The sequence below is a fragment of the Boleophthalmus pectinirostris genome, unplaced genomic scaffold, assembly GCF_026225935.1.
Source record: "Boleophthalmus pectinirostris isolate CB_2022bp ecotype Guang Dong unplaced genomic scaffold, ASM2622593v1 HiC_scaffold_13, whole genome shotgun sequence".
NCBI classification, from domain to species: Eukaryota; Metazoa; Chordata; class Actinopteri; order Gobiiformes; family Gobiidae; genus Boleophthalmus; species Boleophthalmus pectinirostris.
Window position 1 is genome coordinate 21,249,784 of NW_026571036.1, and position 21,112 is coordinate 21,270,895.

The 21,112-nt window shown below is 37.6% G+C and overlaps 1 protein-coding gene across 8 annotated transcripts in view; it reads right to left on the reverse strand.

The window, feature by feature from the left end:
• The window catches only part of adgrg6 (adhesion G protein-coupled receptor G6), a 102,227-nt gene that overhangs the window by 47,441 nt on the left and 33,674 nt on the right, over window positions 1–21,112 (reverse strand). For 4 of the 8 annotated variants that reach the window (XM_055149343.1, XM_055149341.1, XM_055149337.1 and 1 more), the window contains exons 3-7: window positions 13,991–14,338; window positions 12,196–12,335; window positions 10,778–11,057; window positions 9,848–10,021; window positions 7,286–7,333 (exon numbers count right to left, since the gene is read on the reverse strand). In XM_055149343.1, coding sequence (XP_055005318.1) covers window positions 7,286–7,333; window positions 9,848–10,021; window positions 10,778–11,057; window positions 12,196–12,335; window positions 13,991–14,338 — 990 coding nt within the window. The remainder of the gene's footprint in view (window positions 1–7,285; window positions 7,334–9,847; window positions 10,022–10,777; window positions 11,058–12,195; window positions 12,336–13,990; window positions 14,339–21,112) is intronic. The other 4 variants (XM_055149344.1, XM_055149342.1, XM_055149338.1 and 1 more) reach the window with 2 other exon arrangements.

The following is a 21,112-nucleotide window of genomic DNA, read 5'->3' on the forward strand; positions in this document are numbered from 1 at the left end:
ATATCCAAGTAATCAACTCACAAAGTTATTATCACAAAAGTATAAAAAGTACAGGTAAAGTCGAATTTACACTCTACATATTGTACTTTTTGAGTAACTAATAGACCTACATGAAAAATTATAGCACCATAGAATTACAGGTGCACTGTATAGCATTTTTAGTAGAGGGTCTGCAATCTGCGTCTGCGTAGGATGTTCCACAGTATGGCATTAAACAAATATATCCTATACCTGTTCAATTACGAGTGCTTTTATTTCTCAAAACTAGCTGAAAACATGCATCATTATTGTGAGTGGGTCCACTTCTCCACAGATCTGAGTTGTTACTTGGTCCATACTAGTGACCTGCTTTCTTGACCTTGTCTCTATGGAGATAGTTAAATTAAACGCTATACTGTGGAACATTCCTGGACAAAAACAATAAGGTCTATGTGGAGTCAGGCAGGTGGTGGATCCTCTGCCAAAAAAGTTACACAGTGCACCTTTAAATAAAAGAAGTTATGTTTTATATTACCATTTTGTGACTATCCAAGATACCAGAAGACTGCACTGTTTGTTCTTATAAGAAATCACCAATCAAATCCAATTACGACCACAACAATGTCACAACAAAAGGTACATATTTCTTTCATTGTATAGCACTGAAGCAGTAAATTGAATCAGGCTTACTTCAATACTTACTCGAGTTGCCAAAAAACTCAATAACAGAATACAATTTTTATATACACAAGCAGAAGGTGAACGCTACACCACACAAAATACATCTACTTTCCACTTCTTTTCGAGAAATGTGCTTTTCTGTTGTTTACAAGATGTATGTAGTAGGTAAAAAAAAACAAAAAAAAAACTCTTTCTCTCTTGGAACAAACTTGAGATAAAACAAATCAATCAAACAAAAAAATAAATAATAAATAATAAAATACACAGGAAATACATTGTGGAACCTCCAAAACAACATACTGTCTCCTTTCATGTATTTCTCATTTGCACTTTTACCACAGGCATGTATTGAAAATGGTAAAGGTCTCCACAGACTAGCAGTATAACAATGAGTTTTCACAATCTATAAAACGTCCACTTAGCGAGGAGTGGGGAAAAAAAGAAAAGAAAACAGCAGAGGTTTGAGGCTGTAAAATGAAGATTCAAAACAGACTAAGACCAAACTTACACTGAGAGGTTGTTTTAAAGAATTGTAAACTTCAGTGTCCACAAGATGTTCACCACACTTTGTCTTTCTACTCTAACCACTTTAATGGACTTTATATAATGTTTAAGAGCTACATCTGTGCTTAAACCTTCAGAAAACAAAAGAGTCATAGTCCAGTGAAAGAACATTGAGGAATTTACTGGATGGCCTCCCTGATACTTTTTCATCCATTGTCTTAAAGAGAGTTAAAGGTGCACTATGTAACTTTTCCACATCCATGGAAATAAGCAGATGACAGGCAATAAAACACGTGTAACTCAATCAATAACTCCTTTATAGCTCTATAAGCTGGTGAGAGACCTTACACCTAGGTTACATAATGCAACTTTAATTTCAAGATAGTTGAGATGAACTGTTTTCTCTGTCAGCGTGAATGCATTAAAGTGAAATAATGTTTAAAGTAGCTTCTGAAAATGGTGTCATTATTCAAGCCCAAAGATGTGGTAGTTGTCAGTTAACTCCAAGCGCAGAGATGAATACGGTACAGAACACATTTGAGGAGCCAGTTGCTTTCAAATAATTTCAAGGTTCAGCAGATGCAGATCTTAACTTTGATCTTTCTCCCATAGAGTTATATACAGGCTCCTTCCCTCCATCTGAAATTATGACATAATAAAATTCTAGATCGTGAACTAGGGATGATTCAGATATCAGTTTCCAAATACTTAAATAAAGAATAAATTGCTATACCATATTTTTCGCACTATAAGTCACACTTTTTTCATGGTTTGGGTGGTCTCGTGACTTATACTCCGGTGCAACTTATATATTAAAATTTCACACTGACAGCCGCGACTGGGCGCTCTAGGCTTGTGTGCCAGTATCTGCTACTACTATTTCTCCTGTAGCACAGTGACTTGGCTCTACTGCGTTTAACTCCTGCAGAAAGAGCCTCTGTCCTGTCTGGGATCATGTCAGCTGATCGCACCATTACTTCTGTACGAATGAAATTGTAAAATTTAAGTGACTTCAGTGGCTACCGAAACAATTCTGTTGAGATTCAGAAAGGCCAGAATAATTCTAACTGGAACTGATGCCGAGTCTGACGACAGCTACACAGAAGAGGAAGCGGTGCTCCGTTTACCTCCGGAGTTGGCGGAATTGCTCAGAAGTGACACTGAGGAGGAAAAACTCAATGGATTTAGTGATTTGAAGTAAGATTGAGAGTTTGGTAAACTTGTTCTGTTTATGCTATAGTATCTGAATAACTGTTCGTATGTTACGTTAACAGCCTCTTTGTCATTCTCTAGTCTATTGTTATTACTATCACTTGCCTTTCAAGATGAAATGCCGGTTCCTGGTCTCTATTTTTCTAAAATAAATTTCCCCCAAAAGTGCAACTTATAGTCTGGTGCAACTTATATATGTATTTTTTCTTCTTCATTATGCATTTTTTGGCTGGTGCAACTTGTAGTCCGGAAAATACAGTATTTAAAATCATAGTTGGCCCAGAAAATCTCATAATGTTTGAAGATATGTTTACACAAAGCCGCTCTGTAATTACTTGTTGGATAAATAATGGTCTGTTTTGTGTTATTATTTTTTAGTTTAATTAAATAAACAATAATATCCGTCTCTACACTGGTATTGGCTGAGATCGGATATCGGCAGATTCTTAAAGCCATAATACTGAAATTGATATTGGATCTGAAAAATTCTTACTGTGAATGCAACCTTTTGAAAATACTAGACTCTAACATTTCAATCTACAATAAATATAGATCATTAAGAAGAATGGAAAGAAGATATAAAATTTGATATTAAACTAAGAAAGTAAAATCAGTTCACTTTCTCTGGACAAAGTATAGGTCTACATCCAGTCCAACGATAAACTTTCTTCTCCCTATCAGGCATCCTTATTATTATCATTAAAAATACTTTAATTAAAATTAAACAGAATTGCACATTAAAAGTGTTTGTATTGAATTTCCATTGACCTTCTTGTCTCTCTGCTCTGGTGTCTCTGGCCTCATCATGTGGAGCTTGTTTTGTTTGTGCTGTTGTAATCAGAGGCTCCCATCAGGATCAATTATGAGCGCCTTATGTGTGTTTAGAGCAAACCCCTGATCAATGCCACAGTGAGAAACCAGCAGACACAAGAGGAGCTGGGATTTAAGTCAGGCCAATAAGGACTTCGGGGATGGGGTTTGACTCTTCTAGGTCAAATTCAATATAAAGACAGTATTTGAAATTAAACAGTATTACAAACTACTGTAAAACCACATTATATTATTACAAAGAGGTGATGGAAAACAATTCAAACTGAATTACAACTGATTTGTTTTTACAGTGTCACATAGAATCAATAATTATATTTCAAAAAGCATTAGGAGAACAGCAGGTGATTCTACAGAAGAACCCTGATTAAATGATTCATGAGTTTCAGCTTCCTGTTTAGAGGCGCCATTTTGAGTACTTTTCCAATTACTAAATATTTAGGGTTGAATTGTGAAAGATGCACTATGTAACATTTCTGGTTGAGGTCTGCTATCTGCTTGTCTCCATGGAGATGCTAATGGTTTATCTGTGTCCATGGAGACAAGTCGGTCACTGCTCACAGTGACAGTGCATACTTTTAATGGATCCTGAGCAATAAAAACACCTATTATGTAATAAATAAATGCTTATGTAAGTGTAATGCCACACTGTGGAACATTCTAGAAAAATGGGAATACCTTCACAGAGATATGCATCTCCATTTTGCAATCTTTGTATGTGTTTGTGCTCCACAGTTGGTTAGCAAAATACATGTGCTACACTAGATGAATATTCAGACTCTACGTAGATGTCACAAATCCCCCTTTAGTATTTTCCTGTAGCGCCTGTAGACTTGACTCCCCCTCGACCTGGGAGAGGACCACCTGAGCTCTGGACCTCAGAGAGGACCACCTGAGAAGAACTTTATGGCTACCAGCACCGTTCACACATGCTCCACACAATGAGGAGAGCTAGTTTATACATTATACCTGCATTTCTTAAGTGGGTAATGGCAGGCTATATCATAGAAATACAAATACGAGAAACAATTAACAACCTACACAAACCGATTAAAGTAATTACCTGTTTCTTTTTGAAGGGTTTATAAATAAAGTGCTTCAAAGAAAATCATTCCTCACAGACATTATGTAGTTAAGCAAATGTACCACCGGCTCTCTAAAAGAGTGGGGACAAGTTGTGACATTAATGATTCAAAACAAAATAAGCACAGCAAACTCTTGATGTCCAAACTTATGACTGATACATATCTTAATGGTTAGATCCAGATAAAACAAACAAAAAAAAACTTTACGCAAACTGCAAAAATAATGTATTCCTGTTCCAATGAAAATGACTAAACTCAGAGTACAGCAAACCCATCCACCCCTTCCTCCCCAATCTGGTGGCTGTTATAGAAATGTACAATCATGGAACAATAGGAGGGTAATTGAAAAGAACGTGGTGGTTGGATCATTTCATTGACACGGGTGTTCATTAAACGCTATTCTGTCACACATTTGGGACACACGTGGAACACAACACATGTCCAAAACCCATCACAACAAGTTCCAATTTGCAGTTTTTCTAAGGACACAGTCTCCAAAGAAAATGGTGGGAGAAGTTTTTAGAGAAAAGTTTCATCTAATTTAAAAATACACATTGCACCTCATGTAGTATTGTATAAAGCAGCAATACCCAACCTTTTTAATATAAGACTTTTTTTTTGACCAGGTTAATCTGTACCATATTTTCAGAGTAAACAGTTAGATATAGTGGTAGCCTATCAAAAAAGATAGTGATGGAGGTTGAGGACCCCCTGGTATAGTGCATGTATTTGTTTATGTATGTTTATGTACCGTATTTTTCAGACTATAAGTTGCTTTTTAATGGTTTGTGTGATCCTGCTTATACTTATACTCTCGTGCGACTTATATATTAAAATTTTCACAATGACAGCCGCGAGAGGGTTCTCTTATGTGTCAGTATCTGCTACTCCTATTACTCCTGTATCAATGTCACTCGCCCTGTACTGCGCATGTCTCCTGCAGAAAAAGCCGCTGTCCTGCTGCAAGTAGTGAAATATTCAGCCGAAAACGGTAATCAAGCCGCAGAAAGAAGGTTTAGAGTGAGCGAGAAACTTGTGAGGGACTGGCGGAAAGTGGGAATGGTGAACACAGCTTCACAGGAACTGAGAGGATGTGCCATGCAACTTTCCTGGAAGTCAATGGATGGATCGACAAAGCCTGAACTTCAATGACAACTGAAACCATCCTATCGAGATTTAGAAAGGCTGGAATAATTCTAACTGGAACTGATGCTGAGTCTGATGACAGCTACGCAGAAGAGGAAGCAGTGCTCTGTTTACCTCCGGAGGTCGCGGAGCTGCTCAGAAGTGACACCAAGGATGAAGAATTCAATGGATTTAGTGATTTGGAGTAAGACGAGAGTTTGGTAAACTTATGTTGTGTTGTTTGTGCTATAGTTATCTCAATAACTGTTCATATGTTATGTTAATATATTAACGCCTATTCAGCCTGTTGTTCTCTGTTCTATTGTTATTACAATCACTTGCCTTTCAAAATGAAATATCAGTTCCTGGTCTCTGATTTTATAAAATAAATTTCTTCCAAAAAGTGCGACTTATAGTCTGATGCGACTTATATATGTTTTTTTCTTCTTCATTACATATTTTTTGGCTGGTGTGACTTATACTCTCGAACGATTTATAGTCTGGAAAATACAGTATGTTTACCCCATAGACTGTATATAGACAGAGTAGTTAACCTGAGAGCCTCGGTGTTCCAAATAAGATGTGAGCATGAGCGGGACTCCAGCTCCATTTCACTTTGTATTGAAAAACTGCTGCTGTGAGCCTCATCATTTTGGTCTCAACTCCTAAACTCCTAAAATGGAACTAACTCTAAATTCACAGTATAACTTCCTGCCTCGTTGAGCTTCATCTGACTGGAGCTAAATGCTACGGGGAACTTTATACTCACTTAGTCCACTTCTTTATACAGTCTATGGTTTAGCCTCTAATAGTGAATGATCTGTAGGCGTGTTTACAAAATGTACAAACAACTGAGAAAGATTTTTGCATAGTTGCTTAAGGAATCACTAAAACAGACAATAATTTCTATGGAAGTCTTGTGGTCTCCTTCTAACCCATGCGTTTTAAATTACAATCATTGAACGTAGTTGTTACTCTTATAATATGATCTTATCTTCCTTTTGTCCTGACCCAACCCTTAAGAATTACATCTAGCAAATAAAACACATCTGAAATAATAATTGTGATGATAACAGGGACAGACTGTTTTGGCTTAGGCCGTTCATGCTTACACTTTCTGACAGTTTTAGAAAAAGTTTTGTCCTAGTGTAAGTTCTGAGTTCTGAGTTCTGCATTGCTTTTAATTCACATACATTTCCTATAAACAAGTCCACAGGGACGGCCTTCTCTGTTTGTGCCCCTGTCAATACCACACTTACCCAGAATCCTCTCTGAGTGGCACTGTGGCAAATGAGAACCAATGAGCAGTGGGCAAAGACCCAGTGGGTAACTTATTTGCAATGCATTTGAAAATTACAAATCCCTAGAAATTGCAAGCCTACATAAATAAAAAGAAAAAAATGAAGCAATATGAATATGAAAAGTTACCACCTTCTTGTATTTTGAGCATATATTAGGACAAACTTACTTCTCCATTTCTTGTATTTTTGTACATTTTGCAACTTTTCTGGTGGAGAGTCCGTCACCATGGAGATGTTATTGGTTTGCCTGGAATGTTCCACAGTTTTGCATTTAACTTACCTATCTCCTATCAGGTAAAAAAAAATAAACAAATAAATAATGGGTTTGCTTCTCTGCAGATCTGACCTGTAACTGCTGAAGACAAGCTGATGCCGGACCCCCAAGATCAAGAAAAGTTATGTAGTGAATCTTTAAGAGCAAATGTATCGACCCCAAAATCAAAACAGAAAAAAAAAATCACTAATGTCTGCAATACTCATGCAGCAAATCTGTTTAAATTCCATTATTATAATACACACTCAACACATGCACACACATACATGAAGCAGCTTGTTGTTAGCAGCACTCACCACTAGTTGGCGCAGCGGTGGTTAAATTAACACAATTTGGGTAGCAGACTGTGAAAAAGAAGCATACATTAGTAAACAAGCAGATAAGGAATGTCTTCATAATAGAGCTTTATCATTATACGTATCTGCATAGGGATAAACGGACTTGTGGTTAATGGCATGTTTAATTCAGAGCAGTGTTAATCAGCTGAAGCATCACAATCATTATGCGCCAAGCAAATGAGGCACTGTACAGCAATTAGACGTGATTAAATTACACTGTAAAACACTGAACCTGATTAGCTTAGGTCAGATAAGAAGGGGGTCATTGAAACAGTCCAGATGGGAGAAACAGACAGGGGCAGTGATATGGTTGGCAGTTTGAATCTATTTTTTATTGAAATTTAATTAAATAAATTGAAATATTCACAGATTTACCTAAATTATACAACACAGTATGGGATATTTTTTGGAAATTGTACATTACCAGTCAAAAGTTTGGACTCTCTCATTTAATGTTTTTTTCTATGCTTACTACTTTCTACATTTTATACACATCAAATACATGTAGCAAGATATATGAAATTATGTAGTAAAGAAAAAAAGTTAAACAATTCTACAAAATATTTTTTGACAAAGCAAAGAGTGGCTAATTTGAGGATTGAATATACAATATAAAAGAATATATATTTAGTAAACAGATTTTTTTCCTCTACTACATAATTCCATATATCGTACTTCATATATTTGATGTCTGTATATAAAATGGCAAGTAAACATATAGAAAAAAACAAAACTAAACAAAACAAAACTAAAAAAAAAAAACACTGAATGAGAGGGTGTGTTCAAACTTTTGACTGGTAGTGTGTGTTCTTGTCTGCTTCTTGGAACTGTATATTCTGAAAATTCTATGGAAAAATGACAGTTTCAACAATGCCGAGTAATGGATTCACTGGATTCATTCAAGAGTGGTAAAGAGAAAAATAATAATCTTGATATTTTGGGGTAATAATACTGCTAATCAGATTATATTCATATAATATCTTATGTATTATAAATGAAGACATATTAGTTGAGATTTAAAGATCGTTCAAATGTGATAAGTAATAAGGAAATACCATTGTGCATTTCTTTCAGTTTTCTTTCCTTCATTTAATCACTTACTTATTTATTTATTGCAACTTTCTGATTAAATGACATACTTGATTTCACCAAATTTGGCGATTTGGCACATCTATTTTGATATTATACTTAAGACAGTATGTAGCCTAGAAAGAAAAACAAAAAATACTAGCACAGCATTTTAGTAATTTCATTAGTAAATTGAAAATGTACTATGCACATATTAAAAATTCGTGAGTAGAGCACAACTATATAATTTACACTACATGAATTCAAATACGAGATTCCGTTTCATTTGCTGTAAAGAAAACCTCAAACCCCCCTCCCCCCCATCCCCTCCCTCCTCCTCATGCCTGCTCGCCTCACTGACCTATGTTGGTTAGAGCCCTGAGTCTCTCAAACTCTTCACAAAGCCCTCACTGTTGGCCCATGTTCAGTGCGGCTAACCTCCAGTGGCTAAACAGACCACTGCCAACAACCGCTGCACCGGAAGCACTCAGCTCCATACATGATACGCACTTACATAATGTCAGCAATACTATATGCACAGTTTGAGAGCATGTAGGCTTTGAAGTCAAGCTATCTGCAGCAGAAAAGTGGTTTTAAAAGTACAACTGGAAAGCACCATTGCTGTTTCTCATACATATAAAAAGAATGAGGAAAATTATGATGGTTCAATTTCAGCCAATTCTATCAAAATATAAAACCTACAAACAATTTACCTGCCCAGCCAGAACCACACACTTTGACAAAACTTTACAAAGACGTGCGGATTTGGAATTGAATCCTGTCTTGCTGATTTCAGAGGGTTTGACTGACAGGTGGAATAACAAAGAGACGCATGCTAAAAAAACTGAAAAACAATGACTTTTACAGACTCAGCAATCGAAGCCTCAAACTATTATTTACCTCATAAAATAAGTTACATATTTTGTTTGAGGATTTTCAAGAATAGATGTTTTCCGCATCTGAGAGATTCCTGCTACAAATTAGCAGCTGTGGTTGGACCGTTTCAAGTTTGAACAAGGTTTTTCACGCTCTGTGGTCAGATTCCAGACTTCAGAATGTATAATGGACTGGCTGGTCAGGCAAACAAACAATTTCATATTACTTTAGCATCTCAAGTTTCCAATAAATGTTTCTTATTATTTTTTCTAATGAACCTAAACAGACAGAGGAAGAACATGCACACAGAATGGGCACTCAACCCTGCCGGGCATTGCTGCAACCCAAAACCTTCTTGTTGCGAGCCTCAAACTCTATTGAACCATCATGTAGTCTTAATGCATGTGTGTATATTTATTCATCTCAGAGTTTAGACTTGTTTAGAAGAGTTTAGTCGTGTTTAAACTTGTTTACCTACTGCAGTCAAAAACCATTCAAGCTGTGTAGGATTTCCCTTATTATTATTAGCATTAATAGCTCAGCTTTAGTAGATTTTCCCCCTTTAGCTGTACTCACTGCAGGAGAGAGAGGCATCAGTTTGGGCCATTGTGGAGGGCACGTCCCAGTAGCTGTTGTCCCAGTCGATGACGTTGCCCTGGGTGTCACAGGTCAGAGCGCTGAGTTGCTGCTGTGACATGGAGTAGTCCCACAGACGCAGGTTATATATATAGCCCTCAAAGTTGTGCTGGCCTGGGAAAGAGGGAAAACAGGCTGGTCAGATTTGGGCTAAGTGATCAATAATAACTTAAAGATGCACTGTGCAACATTTGTGGTGCCATCAGATTGTCTCCATGGAGATGTAATTGCTCTGCCTGAAGTGTTAGAAAAGCAGGCATTCTGTGAGTGCGGTTGCCAAACTGTGAAACATTCCAGGCAAATAAATTAAATATCCATGGAGGTAAGCATTCCACAAACCCTCCACCAGAAAAGTCGAGGCACCATTAAGGACATCTACAGTATTTCCATGGTAACAAGTGACAAGGTGACACCACCAGGACAAGTTACAGGTCAGATCTGTGGAGATGTTACTCTGCTTACAGTATGAACGCATGTTTTTCATTGAACTTGTGAACACCTGTAATTGTATTAAATGCAAGATTTAAGTTTAATGTCCCACTATGGAACATTCGAGGCAAAGCAATATCATCTCCAAGTGGCAAATCCTCTACCACAAAAGTTACACAGTGCACCTTTAACATTTGGTGAATCAAACTCATCTCCTTTTAATTTCATGCTTTGCTTATTTCCAAAAGCTTAATCACCCAATTTTGATTTGAAAACAGTTGTGAGAATTGTTTTATACCAAATAATTAAAAAGTTGGAGTTGTGTTAGACAAACTGAAATTTGTTGAAGGGTCAGCCCCCAACTTGTCCTCCCTGCAGATATTCCTAGTTATAATGGTGTCTTTTTCACTAGATTTGCCTCAACCCATAATGCACTCTCACCTCCGAGTTGGAATAGTCCCCCCGCAGGCACCGACCTCCCACTGAGTGCACTGCAGCTCTTGGAGAGGTACTGGTTGTTGTAGTAAAGGACCACTTTGCCACTGGCAGAGGTCCACACCACACACACAGGGGTCATGGAAGAGGTGAGGTTAGACTGAGTCATCAGAGAGTCCACAGAGCACTCCCGTCCATCCACAATCAGATACATCTCTTCCTGGTTGGCTCCAAAACTCAGGGCCACACCATTGCTGCTGTCATAGTAAGAGAACAGCCATTCTTTCTGTAGAGATACAAGGCAAGGAGGAATTATTTCATCATTAAAATAGAAGAGGTATGAATACAGTGGTAACACAAAGCATGAAGAAACACTTTACTAATAATCTACAAATTTACAAAGTTACTTTTCTGGTGGAAGGCCAGCTACTTGCTTGTTTTCAACTGTATCAGGGGTGTTCAAATTCCCCAAACTCCCATCCGCCTGCCCTCCCCCACACAGGCCTTTGAAGGAAATGCATCTTTTGTGTTCCTGGCAATGATGAGTTTCAATAACAATTGATAATGTTTTTTTAATATTGTATTTTCATATATTTTTTAAAAAGTGCATACATAAATGATTTTTGCAACTAATAATTTATGCAAGCAAATAATTTCCAACTTCACGCAGGCCTAATTGAGGTTACTTTTAACATCACTGAAGATCAATAAGACACCAGGTCTTAACCAGAATTAAACCAGGTCTAAACTAGGTCTGAACCAGGACTAAACCAGGACTAGACCAGGACTAATCTTGGACATGAGCGAGAGTGAGAGTGTGAGAGAGTGAGAGTGAGAGTGAGAGAGAGTGAGAGAGTGAGAGAGTGAGAGAGAGAGAGAGAGAGAGAGAGAGAGAGAGAGAGAGAGAGAGAGAGAGAGAGAGAGAGAGAGAGAGAGAGAGAGACCTCCGAGCTCATGGAGCAGGATGTCTGCAAAGCACGATCGAGTGTAAGCTGCTCTTAGTCCCGTGAGGCGTGGAGCTCTGCGGTCACTCGACAGTCTACGAGGTGCACTTCCGGGCCCGTCCCGACACACAGTTCTGTTTCAATTCGGTTTAGTCCTGGTTGAAACCTGTTTAAGTCCTGTGTTAGTCCGCGTGTGTCGCTCCTCTCCAGTGGCTCTTTGGTGCCTCCCAGGGGAGGCAGGCCTCACCTACTGAACACCGCTGATCTATATGATATGGCTTAGACTGGAATGTTTGAAAGTATGGCAATAAACTGACCTCTCTCCATGTTTAATATGATACTGTGGAACAATCCAGGCACCACAGTAACATTCTCATGTTGAAAAGCAGATTGTGAACCCCCACCAGAAAAGATACATATTTTATCTTAAGAATGATTCAGTTTAATTAAACTACTAACCACTGTGCCTCAGGTGTGTACCTGTTTGGTAGAGCTGCGCTGGGCCTCGAAGCACACGGTCAGGTGACTGAGTGTTGGCATGGTGATGGAGGAGGACAGTTTGGTCACCTGACTGTTTCCACTATTAACAGCAATTTTCTGGTTCCTCAGGTCCACAGCGACTACAGCACAAAGCACAGGTTTGTTCAGCAGAATAAAACTGAAGCATATTCATCACTCTATATGGTAAATTAAGTATTGGTGAAAGTGAATGATAGTGTGTTTAAATCAAATAAAAATGAAATAATAAAAGATATGAATTATACTGTACATTGGTATAAGTGACTTCAATCAAGTTGCCCAATCGCAAATAAAAATCTCACTTATTCAAAATGTTTAGGCATTCTCAGGGTACTGCAGTTCATTATCAGGTATAAATTGCACTATCCTTTTAAAACACATTGTGGACAAAGTTTACAAGCCTAAAAGTGATGACAGACGCACTGTTTAAGTCAATAATATCTGCAGTGTTGAGAACCTGGCTTTGAGAGTGCATTAGTGTAAGCTGTGGGCTGGTTAATCACACACACACAAAAAAGAAAAGAAAAAAAAACAAACAAAAAAAACAGCTGAATGAGAATGAGTTTTTAAAAATAAAATAAATAATGCCAAACTCAAACACACTGAATTCTTTTAAAAACAAAATCAGACCCTTGATCTCTTTGAACTGTTCCAAAAGAAATAAAAGTACTCAATAGGACACCAGCCTGAGGTTTTATTGAATAAATTTGAACAAAATGCCTTCTCTGAAAGACTGTTAGCTGAAAATGAACTGTCTGAGAAAAATGTAGTAAACTATCTGTAGGTCGGTGAAATAGTTTGACATAATGTAGAGTTAACTTTGTCTGGCGCAGATAGATGCTGAATACATGTGAATGTGAACGTGAATACATGTCAGCCCAAGATCATGGACACTGTAGAAACTGTTGGGATAAAATTGTCTGCATTTTAAATTGAATAAAATATAGGAGTACTTTCACTACTAACACAACTGAAAATAATTTATGTACATAACATCACTGCACACACAGATGCTCGATACAGTTCGAGCAGCTCACCAATTAGGAATTTATGAAGCATTCTCACAGTGCCTGATTAAAATTTATTCAATGACATAACAATCAAGTTATTTTGTTTTTAATGTATTGGTTATATTCACTTTTTTTCAATTAACAAAATGTATGTTTGTATTTAAACTAATTCCAGAAAGACGTAACAAAAAATCTACAAATCTATAAAACAGGTAAATTTGTACTGTCTAAATGGAAAAAAACAAAACAAAAACACACATGTAGTTCCTTTTAAACAATTTGCAGTGGTCCAAATGTCTTCACCACAGTCACTACTGGAGTTGACCATCATGGTAAAGACAGCAAACATTAGCATGCTAACAGCACACTTCCTGCACTGTTTAAAATTAGATGCAGACCTCTAAAAGCGATTTTACAAAATATCTGTACTGGGGCATAACCTATTTTACTTGTAGGTAAAAAATGGGTATAGTCCCTTTATTTTTTTATTTTTATTTTATTAACCTGAAGTGATAAAGTTTTTCACAGTAGTTGTAAAATTTTATATTTGATCAGTACACGCAATAACTCTGACTATAACCGCAAAGTACTGTCTACATCTAATTATAAGGTGCAGGAAGTGCGCTCTTAGTATTCTAATGTTTGTTAATGTTTGGATTATTGTTAGGATTATCTTTTTTTATTTATCTTCTCATAAAGGTCACCTATTTCATACCCTTCTCCTCTTCTCTCTTCTCCACACCTACCATGTTTGTACTCCACATAAAAGCCCCTCTTCTGTACGCTGAAGTCCGAGTGAAAGCTGAGCACTATCATGTTACTGGTGGAGTTAAGCGTGAGCCCGTGCGCCGTGAGCCCACAGAACTTCACGTCCGTCCGCCCCGTTTTCACCAACACCCAGTCGTAAATGCACCCGGGCGCCTCCTCCAGCTCGAAGTCCAGAAAGGTGAGCTGAACTATGTGTCCCGTGGGTGCCTGTATGGTCCAGCGGCAGGCGTGGGAGTTAGGGTACTTTTGGGGGTAGCAGGGGGACTTCATCACCCCGTGTGAACCGTGCAGGGAGAGATTACAGTCTGGAGCCACGCAGCCGAGAACTGGAGGTGGTGGAGATGGGTAGATGTTCAAATCAAATCGGCAAATTTGTAAGGTTAGAGAGCCCATTGAGCGAAGGGTTAAAGTAGGGCGAAGACAGACTACTCAGAATTAAGAAGACATCAAGTCAGCTTTGAAAAGTATGTGGACATGTAGCGAAAGAAGGTATTTTTACTCAAGAAAATCATGCGTTATAGACTCTGAAGGCAGTACAAACCAACAAGAACATTTCAAGACACAGGGACAGTAGTTTTGACAATCCAAACAGTTATAGGAACACAAAGTAAGTAGGCTGAAAAAGACAGACACACATCTTGTTGCACTTAGCTCAGATTAAGGGTCAAAGAAGAAAGTAGTCCTTGAACATGAAAGTAGACCATCAAAACTCATAGAACTATTGCAAAGGAGTGTTACGATAATCCCAAGTTAATAGACAAATATGCCCTGATGTCATCCAGAAAAGAAGGGACGCAAATATAGAAGAAGTAAAAGTAGAAGTGGATGACACCGTTGTAACATGCAAGACCAAGTAGCTGGATTTAAGAAAAGAGTAAAGTACAACTGTAAGTGTACCAATACCAGCAAGTTGCAAAGGATATTAAGTTACCAAGACAACGCAATGCATGCCCAAAGATTACCGATAAAAAGCAGTAATAACCATCACATTAAAGAACATTTAGCCAGACAGATATTTTTTTAGATGCATATTAGGGACCCAGACAGAAGCAGTGTCAGATATAGAACACAGAAAAAAGATTGTATTAATTTTCACAAGAAAGCAAGACAATATAGGGACACTGCAGTAAAAATTCACATCACAACATACAGGCATGTTGTTATGTCAGTGGTAACAACATTAGAGGTCAATAAAACTGAGTGGAGACAGTCCAGAGACATGCACAAACGGGACAAAAAGAAGACATCATACAAGAGGACATAAGATCCTAGATGTCTGACTGTGATATAGGATATATGTAAGATCTATATGAGTGTAATATTGTATTTTCTATAAGTAACAGCAGGATTATTGATTGTGCTGAAGTTATTCCTCTTCTCAAACTTGACCAACTTTAGGGCAAGAAGCCAGGGTTGGTTTGCATCATTAGAAAAGTTTTGAATATTAGAAAAGTGTTGTAAATATTGATTTTTCGCATTAGGATGAGGAAAACTAAATATGGAGGAGTCTCACAACTGCTCTCAAACTAAACTGATCTATTTTATTTATGAGGTTTTTTTGCTGTGGTTTTCTACACACATCTAAAGATTAAATATAGACAGAGATGTAAAAATAATAATTTTGTTTTTAACTTTTCTTTGAAAAGTTTTCTTTGAACTTTACTTTACAAACATGTGAGTCTAGTCACTGGTGCGTTTCTGCAGTTCAAGTCAAGTTCAAATAGGTATGACTGACAAGTGGATTAGTCACTCAGGGACATGCAAGGTCCATCCATATCATAACAAACATGGCTGCTTTTATGAAGAATAAAGGCTAACACAAATCACACAATATCACTGAAAAACTGCAAATTTCTGTTGAATTATTGAATTTATTTGTCATTATTGCAGCATACTTTGTTGGCCTAGTGGGTTTTTTGTTTGTGTGTGTAGGTTTTTGCACATGACGAGTGTGAAGAGAGGGGTGGGTTGTGGGAGTGTTTTGTTTTTTTCAAAATTGAAAAAATACCAATATATATATTGTGACACTCACCACTGCTGCAGATTAAATTTTACAATATTTAATGTCAGATGCTCTTTCAGATGTAGCTACAGTATGTTATTGGAACAATACTACACCAGCCTGAATTAGAGAAACAATTTGGCTATTTTTCTAAAGGCTACATGATCTAACTGTTTATATCATAGCTCACTTTGATTCATTATGTTTGAGCATGTAGCCCCAGATCATTGTAAACCTTAATCAAAACAAGCTGGGAAAATACAGCTGAAGCCTTGAAATGTTCCCTAATATTTCCCCAAAACCTAATTTAATTACAATTTACAAAATCTCCACCGCGAGCCAATCTTTCTAACATGTTGACAGCCAGATTTCTTCCACTGGGCTCATTAAATCTAAGTGAAGATGAATGGGAGTGGATGGGGCAGAGATGAGCTCTGTGTCTGGTCTCAAACATGTTCAAGTCTCATGGATGGAGATGGAAAAAGCCCAGAATGCACTGCTCTCCGTGAGGTTCCAACAATGGGCCCCGTTGATCAGGCTCCGAGCTGAAGCCAAACCACAGCAGAGGCACAGCAGAGGCAGAGGCTCCAGTTTATGCATGTGGGACTGTACTGGAGATTTAACCCTTACATGACCAATACTCATTATTATTATTTAAAAAAAAAAAAAAAAAAAAGTTTCTGTCTCCAACTTCTCATATCATTTAGTTAAGCCTGTCATGAGAATTACTATATTGACTTATCGTTTCATACTTGAGAGATGGAGCAATCATTTTTGGGGCCAATATTATCGTGAGTATGTTTTCATTGTACTAGTGGGATATTTTGGGTTATTTCCTTTGCAATATGATAAGATTTGAGCTATACAAGTTTGATTCATGAACTTCTATAACTCATTATAGATACAAACCAGAGGGGAACTGTCTGGGACTTCTAGGCCTTGACAGAAGGCCCAAACATGTCAGCAATTATTTGTAAAATTTTTAATTATAAATATTATATAAATATTATTAAATTGCACAAAATCAATAAGATCATATAGATAAAGATATATCTCTAACATTTCATAAATATGCACTGTCCTGCTTTCAGAAAACTACACTGTCCAGTCAGATTTGGTTACATGTTACAGAACTCGCTCATTTGTTCAGACTGGAGATGGCAGGCAGAGGGCCCTGGTGTTAGCACTGACCAATCAGATTCTCCCTTTGCAGCAGCAGCGGTGAGTGTGACTGAAGAACAGTGTCGTGTGTGTTGTAATCTAGTCACTAGGCTAATGAAATAAAAAAAAACAAAAAACAGTTGCGTTCAGTTGTTGATGTACGTGCTTGTTTTGACTCAGCGTGTGCATGTGGTTGTACTGAGCAGCTGATGGAGACGTGGGAAGTGACACCAGCGCCTTTTACTAATACTTTTATTCATAAATATAAAAGACTAAAGGCCTAAGTTCAGAGGGCATGATTTGCCACTGATGCAAACTAATTACTTAAGTGTTTCATTCTGCTTCAACAATAAATCACATTTCAAAATGTATTATTGTGATAAGCCTACATTTAGAGTCTCATCCAAGAACAAAGTAACAGTATGTATTAACACTTTGACTCCGGGATTGAACCAGTACCAGAAGTGGACAAACATCTCTACCCCTGTGGTCTCGCTGTGTATTTATGCACAGTTGAAAATAAATCAATATCTATTTCAAGAGCCCTTTACAACACTGAATGTGCTTTCCAACAACAATAAATTCAGGAATTTGATCATAAAACTTGCATAACTTACCAATCCTTTTATTAATCTGAAACTGTTGCACATCTCTAAAAGTCACCATGAAATATGGTACTGGAAATATATTTTTCTTTTGATAACAAGCTTTGCTGCTTGAGTGAGTCCAGGGGGAGTACTATGGAAAATTATCAGACAGCTTCTCCCCAAATCAATTTTTTTTTCTTCAAATAGTATTAAATTGGATTTTTAAACTTACTGTAAGTTTAAAGGTCTTATATAAAATGGACTCTTGTGAGCTTTAATGCATGTTATAATGTTACTTCATCAAAAACATACATGGAGTGTTTTATTTCATTCACACATGTTTGAGTAACCTTTTATTACACCTGTCTACATCTCCAAAGCTTAAAATGCTCTGTTCCACTTTGTGATGTCATGAAGTGGTGGTTTTCAAGTTAACAGCTACCATTTACTTTTTGTTCAGAGTTTGACAATTCCAGGGCTGAAATGATCCTAGTGAAGGTGTATAGAATTTAAAAACACAGTGGAGCACTTTCTGTATTACCACATGACATTACAAGGTGGGGCAGAGTGTTTTCCATTTGAGAGAAGAACCTAAATATGTAGGATTTGAGTGTTGAACATGTGTGAATGAAACAAAACACAACTCTGGGCTTTTTTGATGAGGAAACAACATTATAACATAGATCAGAAAATAGCGTCATATAACCATAAAACCAGAGAACACAGATCTTCATTTTGCGCAAACACGACTTCAAATAAGCATTCAAATAAGCTACGTTTTACCAAATTTTTCTCCTAATTTACAACTTCTGAACATGTCGTCAGACCGTAGCCAAACACTTACTGGTCCATTACATCTGTAAACAGAACAAATGACTGAATCTGTCGCTATTAGTCTTTCAGCGCGACATTTAAGAAACGTTTGGGCTCAGCATCAAAGAGATCCATTTTCCCACTAATACAAAAAATGGTGAACATTTTAGCCTTCAGCGTTCCACTCTTCCCCACACACAAAGCTGTTGCCTCGTTTGTGAATGGAATCAGTGGATCACAGAGCGGAGGAGAACTGACCCTCCCCGAGAGAGAGGGGGAGAGAGGGGGAGAGAGGGGGCAGAGGGGGGCACCGGGCTCCTCTTTGTGAGTTTGATAGAAGTCAATTCAGCCTCCTCCTAAATGGCTAAAAGCTACGGCTAACGTTACAACCAGTGCTAACTCTGGTTACGTTTAATCCAGGGTTTACAGTGCGCAGGCAGAGGGACTGACTGTGCACGGGGAAATGCACTGAACTCAGCTCAAACCGTGAAGTCCTGACTCAGCTGTGATTGAAATGAAAAGACTGGGACTGACATATAATAATAATAATCATACACACCAGACTTATGTAATAAGGTGGAACTGAGTGTTTTCTGTTTGAGAGAAGAACTCAGTCTAAATCTGCAGGGTTTGTGCGTTAAATGTGTGAATGAAACAAAACATAACTCCAGGTATGTCTGTGATGAGGAAACAACATTATAGCATAGATCAGAAAATAGCACAATATGGGACCTTTAAAGCTGCACAATGTAACTGTTTCATTGGCCACTTTCTTGTCTCCATGGAGAATGCACAGTATGGCATTAAACAGACGACACCAGGCTAAGTTGTAGTCCTGTGGAGATGGAAGACCGCTCACTAAGACAAGGCATGTTTTCAATTTTCAAAGCAAAAACCCCACCACCCACAGAATAAATGTAAAATAGATGTAATACTTTGGAACATTTCTCGCAAAGCAATAACATCTCCATAGAGACAAGACTTGGACTTGAAAAAAAAAAACACAATGGCATATATTTTTCTGTTTCACAACAGAGCATATTCATTTCTGTCATAGTAAAGTAATAAATACACTGGTGAATTCAATTTAAACACTTCACCATCACATTAAAGGTGCACTGAGTAACTTTTCAGGTTAAGGGTTCGCCACCATGGAGATGCTATTGCTTTGCCTGTAATGTTCCACAATATAGCATTAAACTTATATATGATGTGTTTATTCAGTTATGGGTGTTTTTATTGGTCATAAATACGTTTATAAACCTGCATTCTGACTGTGAGTGGAGTACCTCTGTGTGAAGACATAGGGTCCCCCAAAAGACTACGGCCAAACTGAGCTAGCCTAACCATGTACTGTGCTCATAGTTTGTGCAAATGCCCTCTGGGAGACGATATGTCACCCCACAACAAAAGACCAACTATTATGCAAAATTTTGTATTCCTTCTGCCAAAAAGCTTTTAAATGGAAAGTAAATCTACTATTGTGTCCCCTGATGCACTGAGGTTTGAATGTATGGAGTGTGTTGTATGTATTAAATTTTCTTTTTATTTTATTATTTATGGATTGTCCATGACCAGAGATGTGCAAACTGAATTGCCCTTTGACATTAATAAAGTTGATTGATTGATTGTTTCTCTGCACAGATCTCACCTGTAAATTGGTCTGGTGGCGTCTCCTGCTCGTCTCTATATGTGGAGATTGATATGTTTAATGCCTTACTCTGGAACATTGCAGGCAAAGCATTAACATCTCCATGGACACAAGCAACTGGCGAGCCCTCTACCAAAGTTACATAGCGCACCTTTGATGTTGAAATTGAGAAATGAAAATTACATTTCATTATAATTTACTGACTGTGGTATCCAAGGCGACTAATCACTAGGATTTTCCCTGACCTCACCTTTTAGTTCCTTCACCACTCACCTAAACTTAGGTTGAACTTGTACTTATACTGCATATACAACAAAATCTGAGCCTATATTTTTTATCTGCCTTTTCCTGCTGAGGTGAGGAAATTGATTTTATCATTTTCTCTGTCATAATATTCTCTGATCTCTAAACTCAGCATTCCCAGCATCCTCTACTATATTTCTGTATCCTAGTGAAGTGACCTCCTGTAGTGAAGGCCCTTTTATTCAAATACAGACTTCTTTTGTTGCTTTAAACCCTGTCGTGTGTTACTTTAGCAGCAGGAGCCCCATCTGTGCACAGCTAGCTCAAAGCATTGCTGTTTCTCCACATTATGCAGAGAAATCAAAATGTTGACATGAAATACAGTCTGTGTCTGTTTAATATACTGAAATGACAAGAGAGGAAATGTGAGATCTATGGGATTATTTTTAGTCAAAGGATGGAGCCACGGAGACTGGCTTAGTAAGAGATTTCTATGCAAAGATACAATCATTTGAAATTCAACTTGGACCATCAAAAAATAGTGTAACCTTTTTAGATGATTTTTTCAGAGTGGGCAGAGAAGACCTTTCAGTCACTTCGTTTCCTTAAAGGTGGATTGTGTAATTTTTCTGGTGGAGATGTT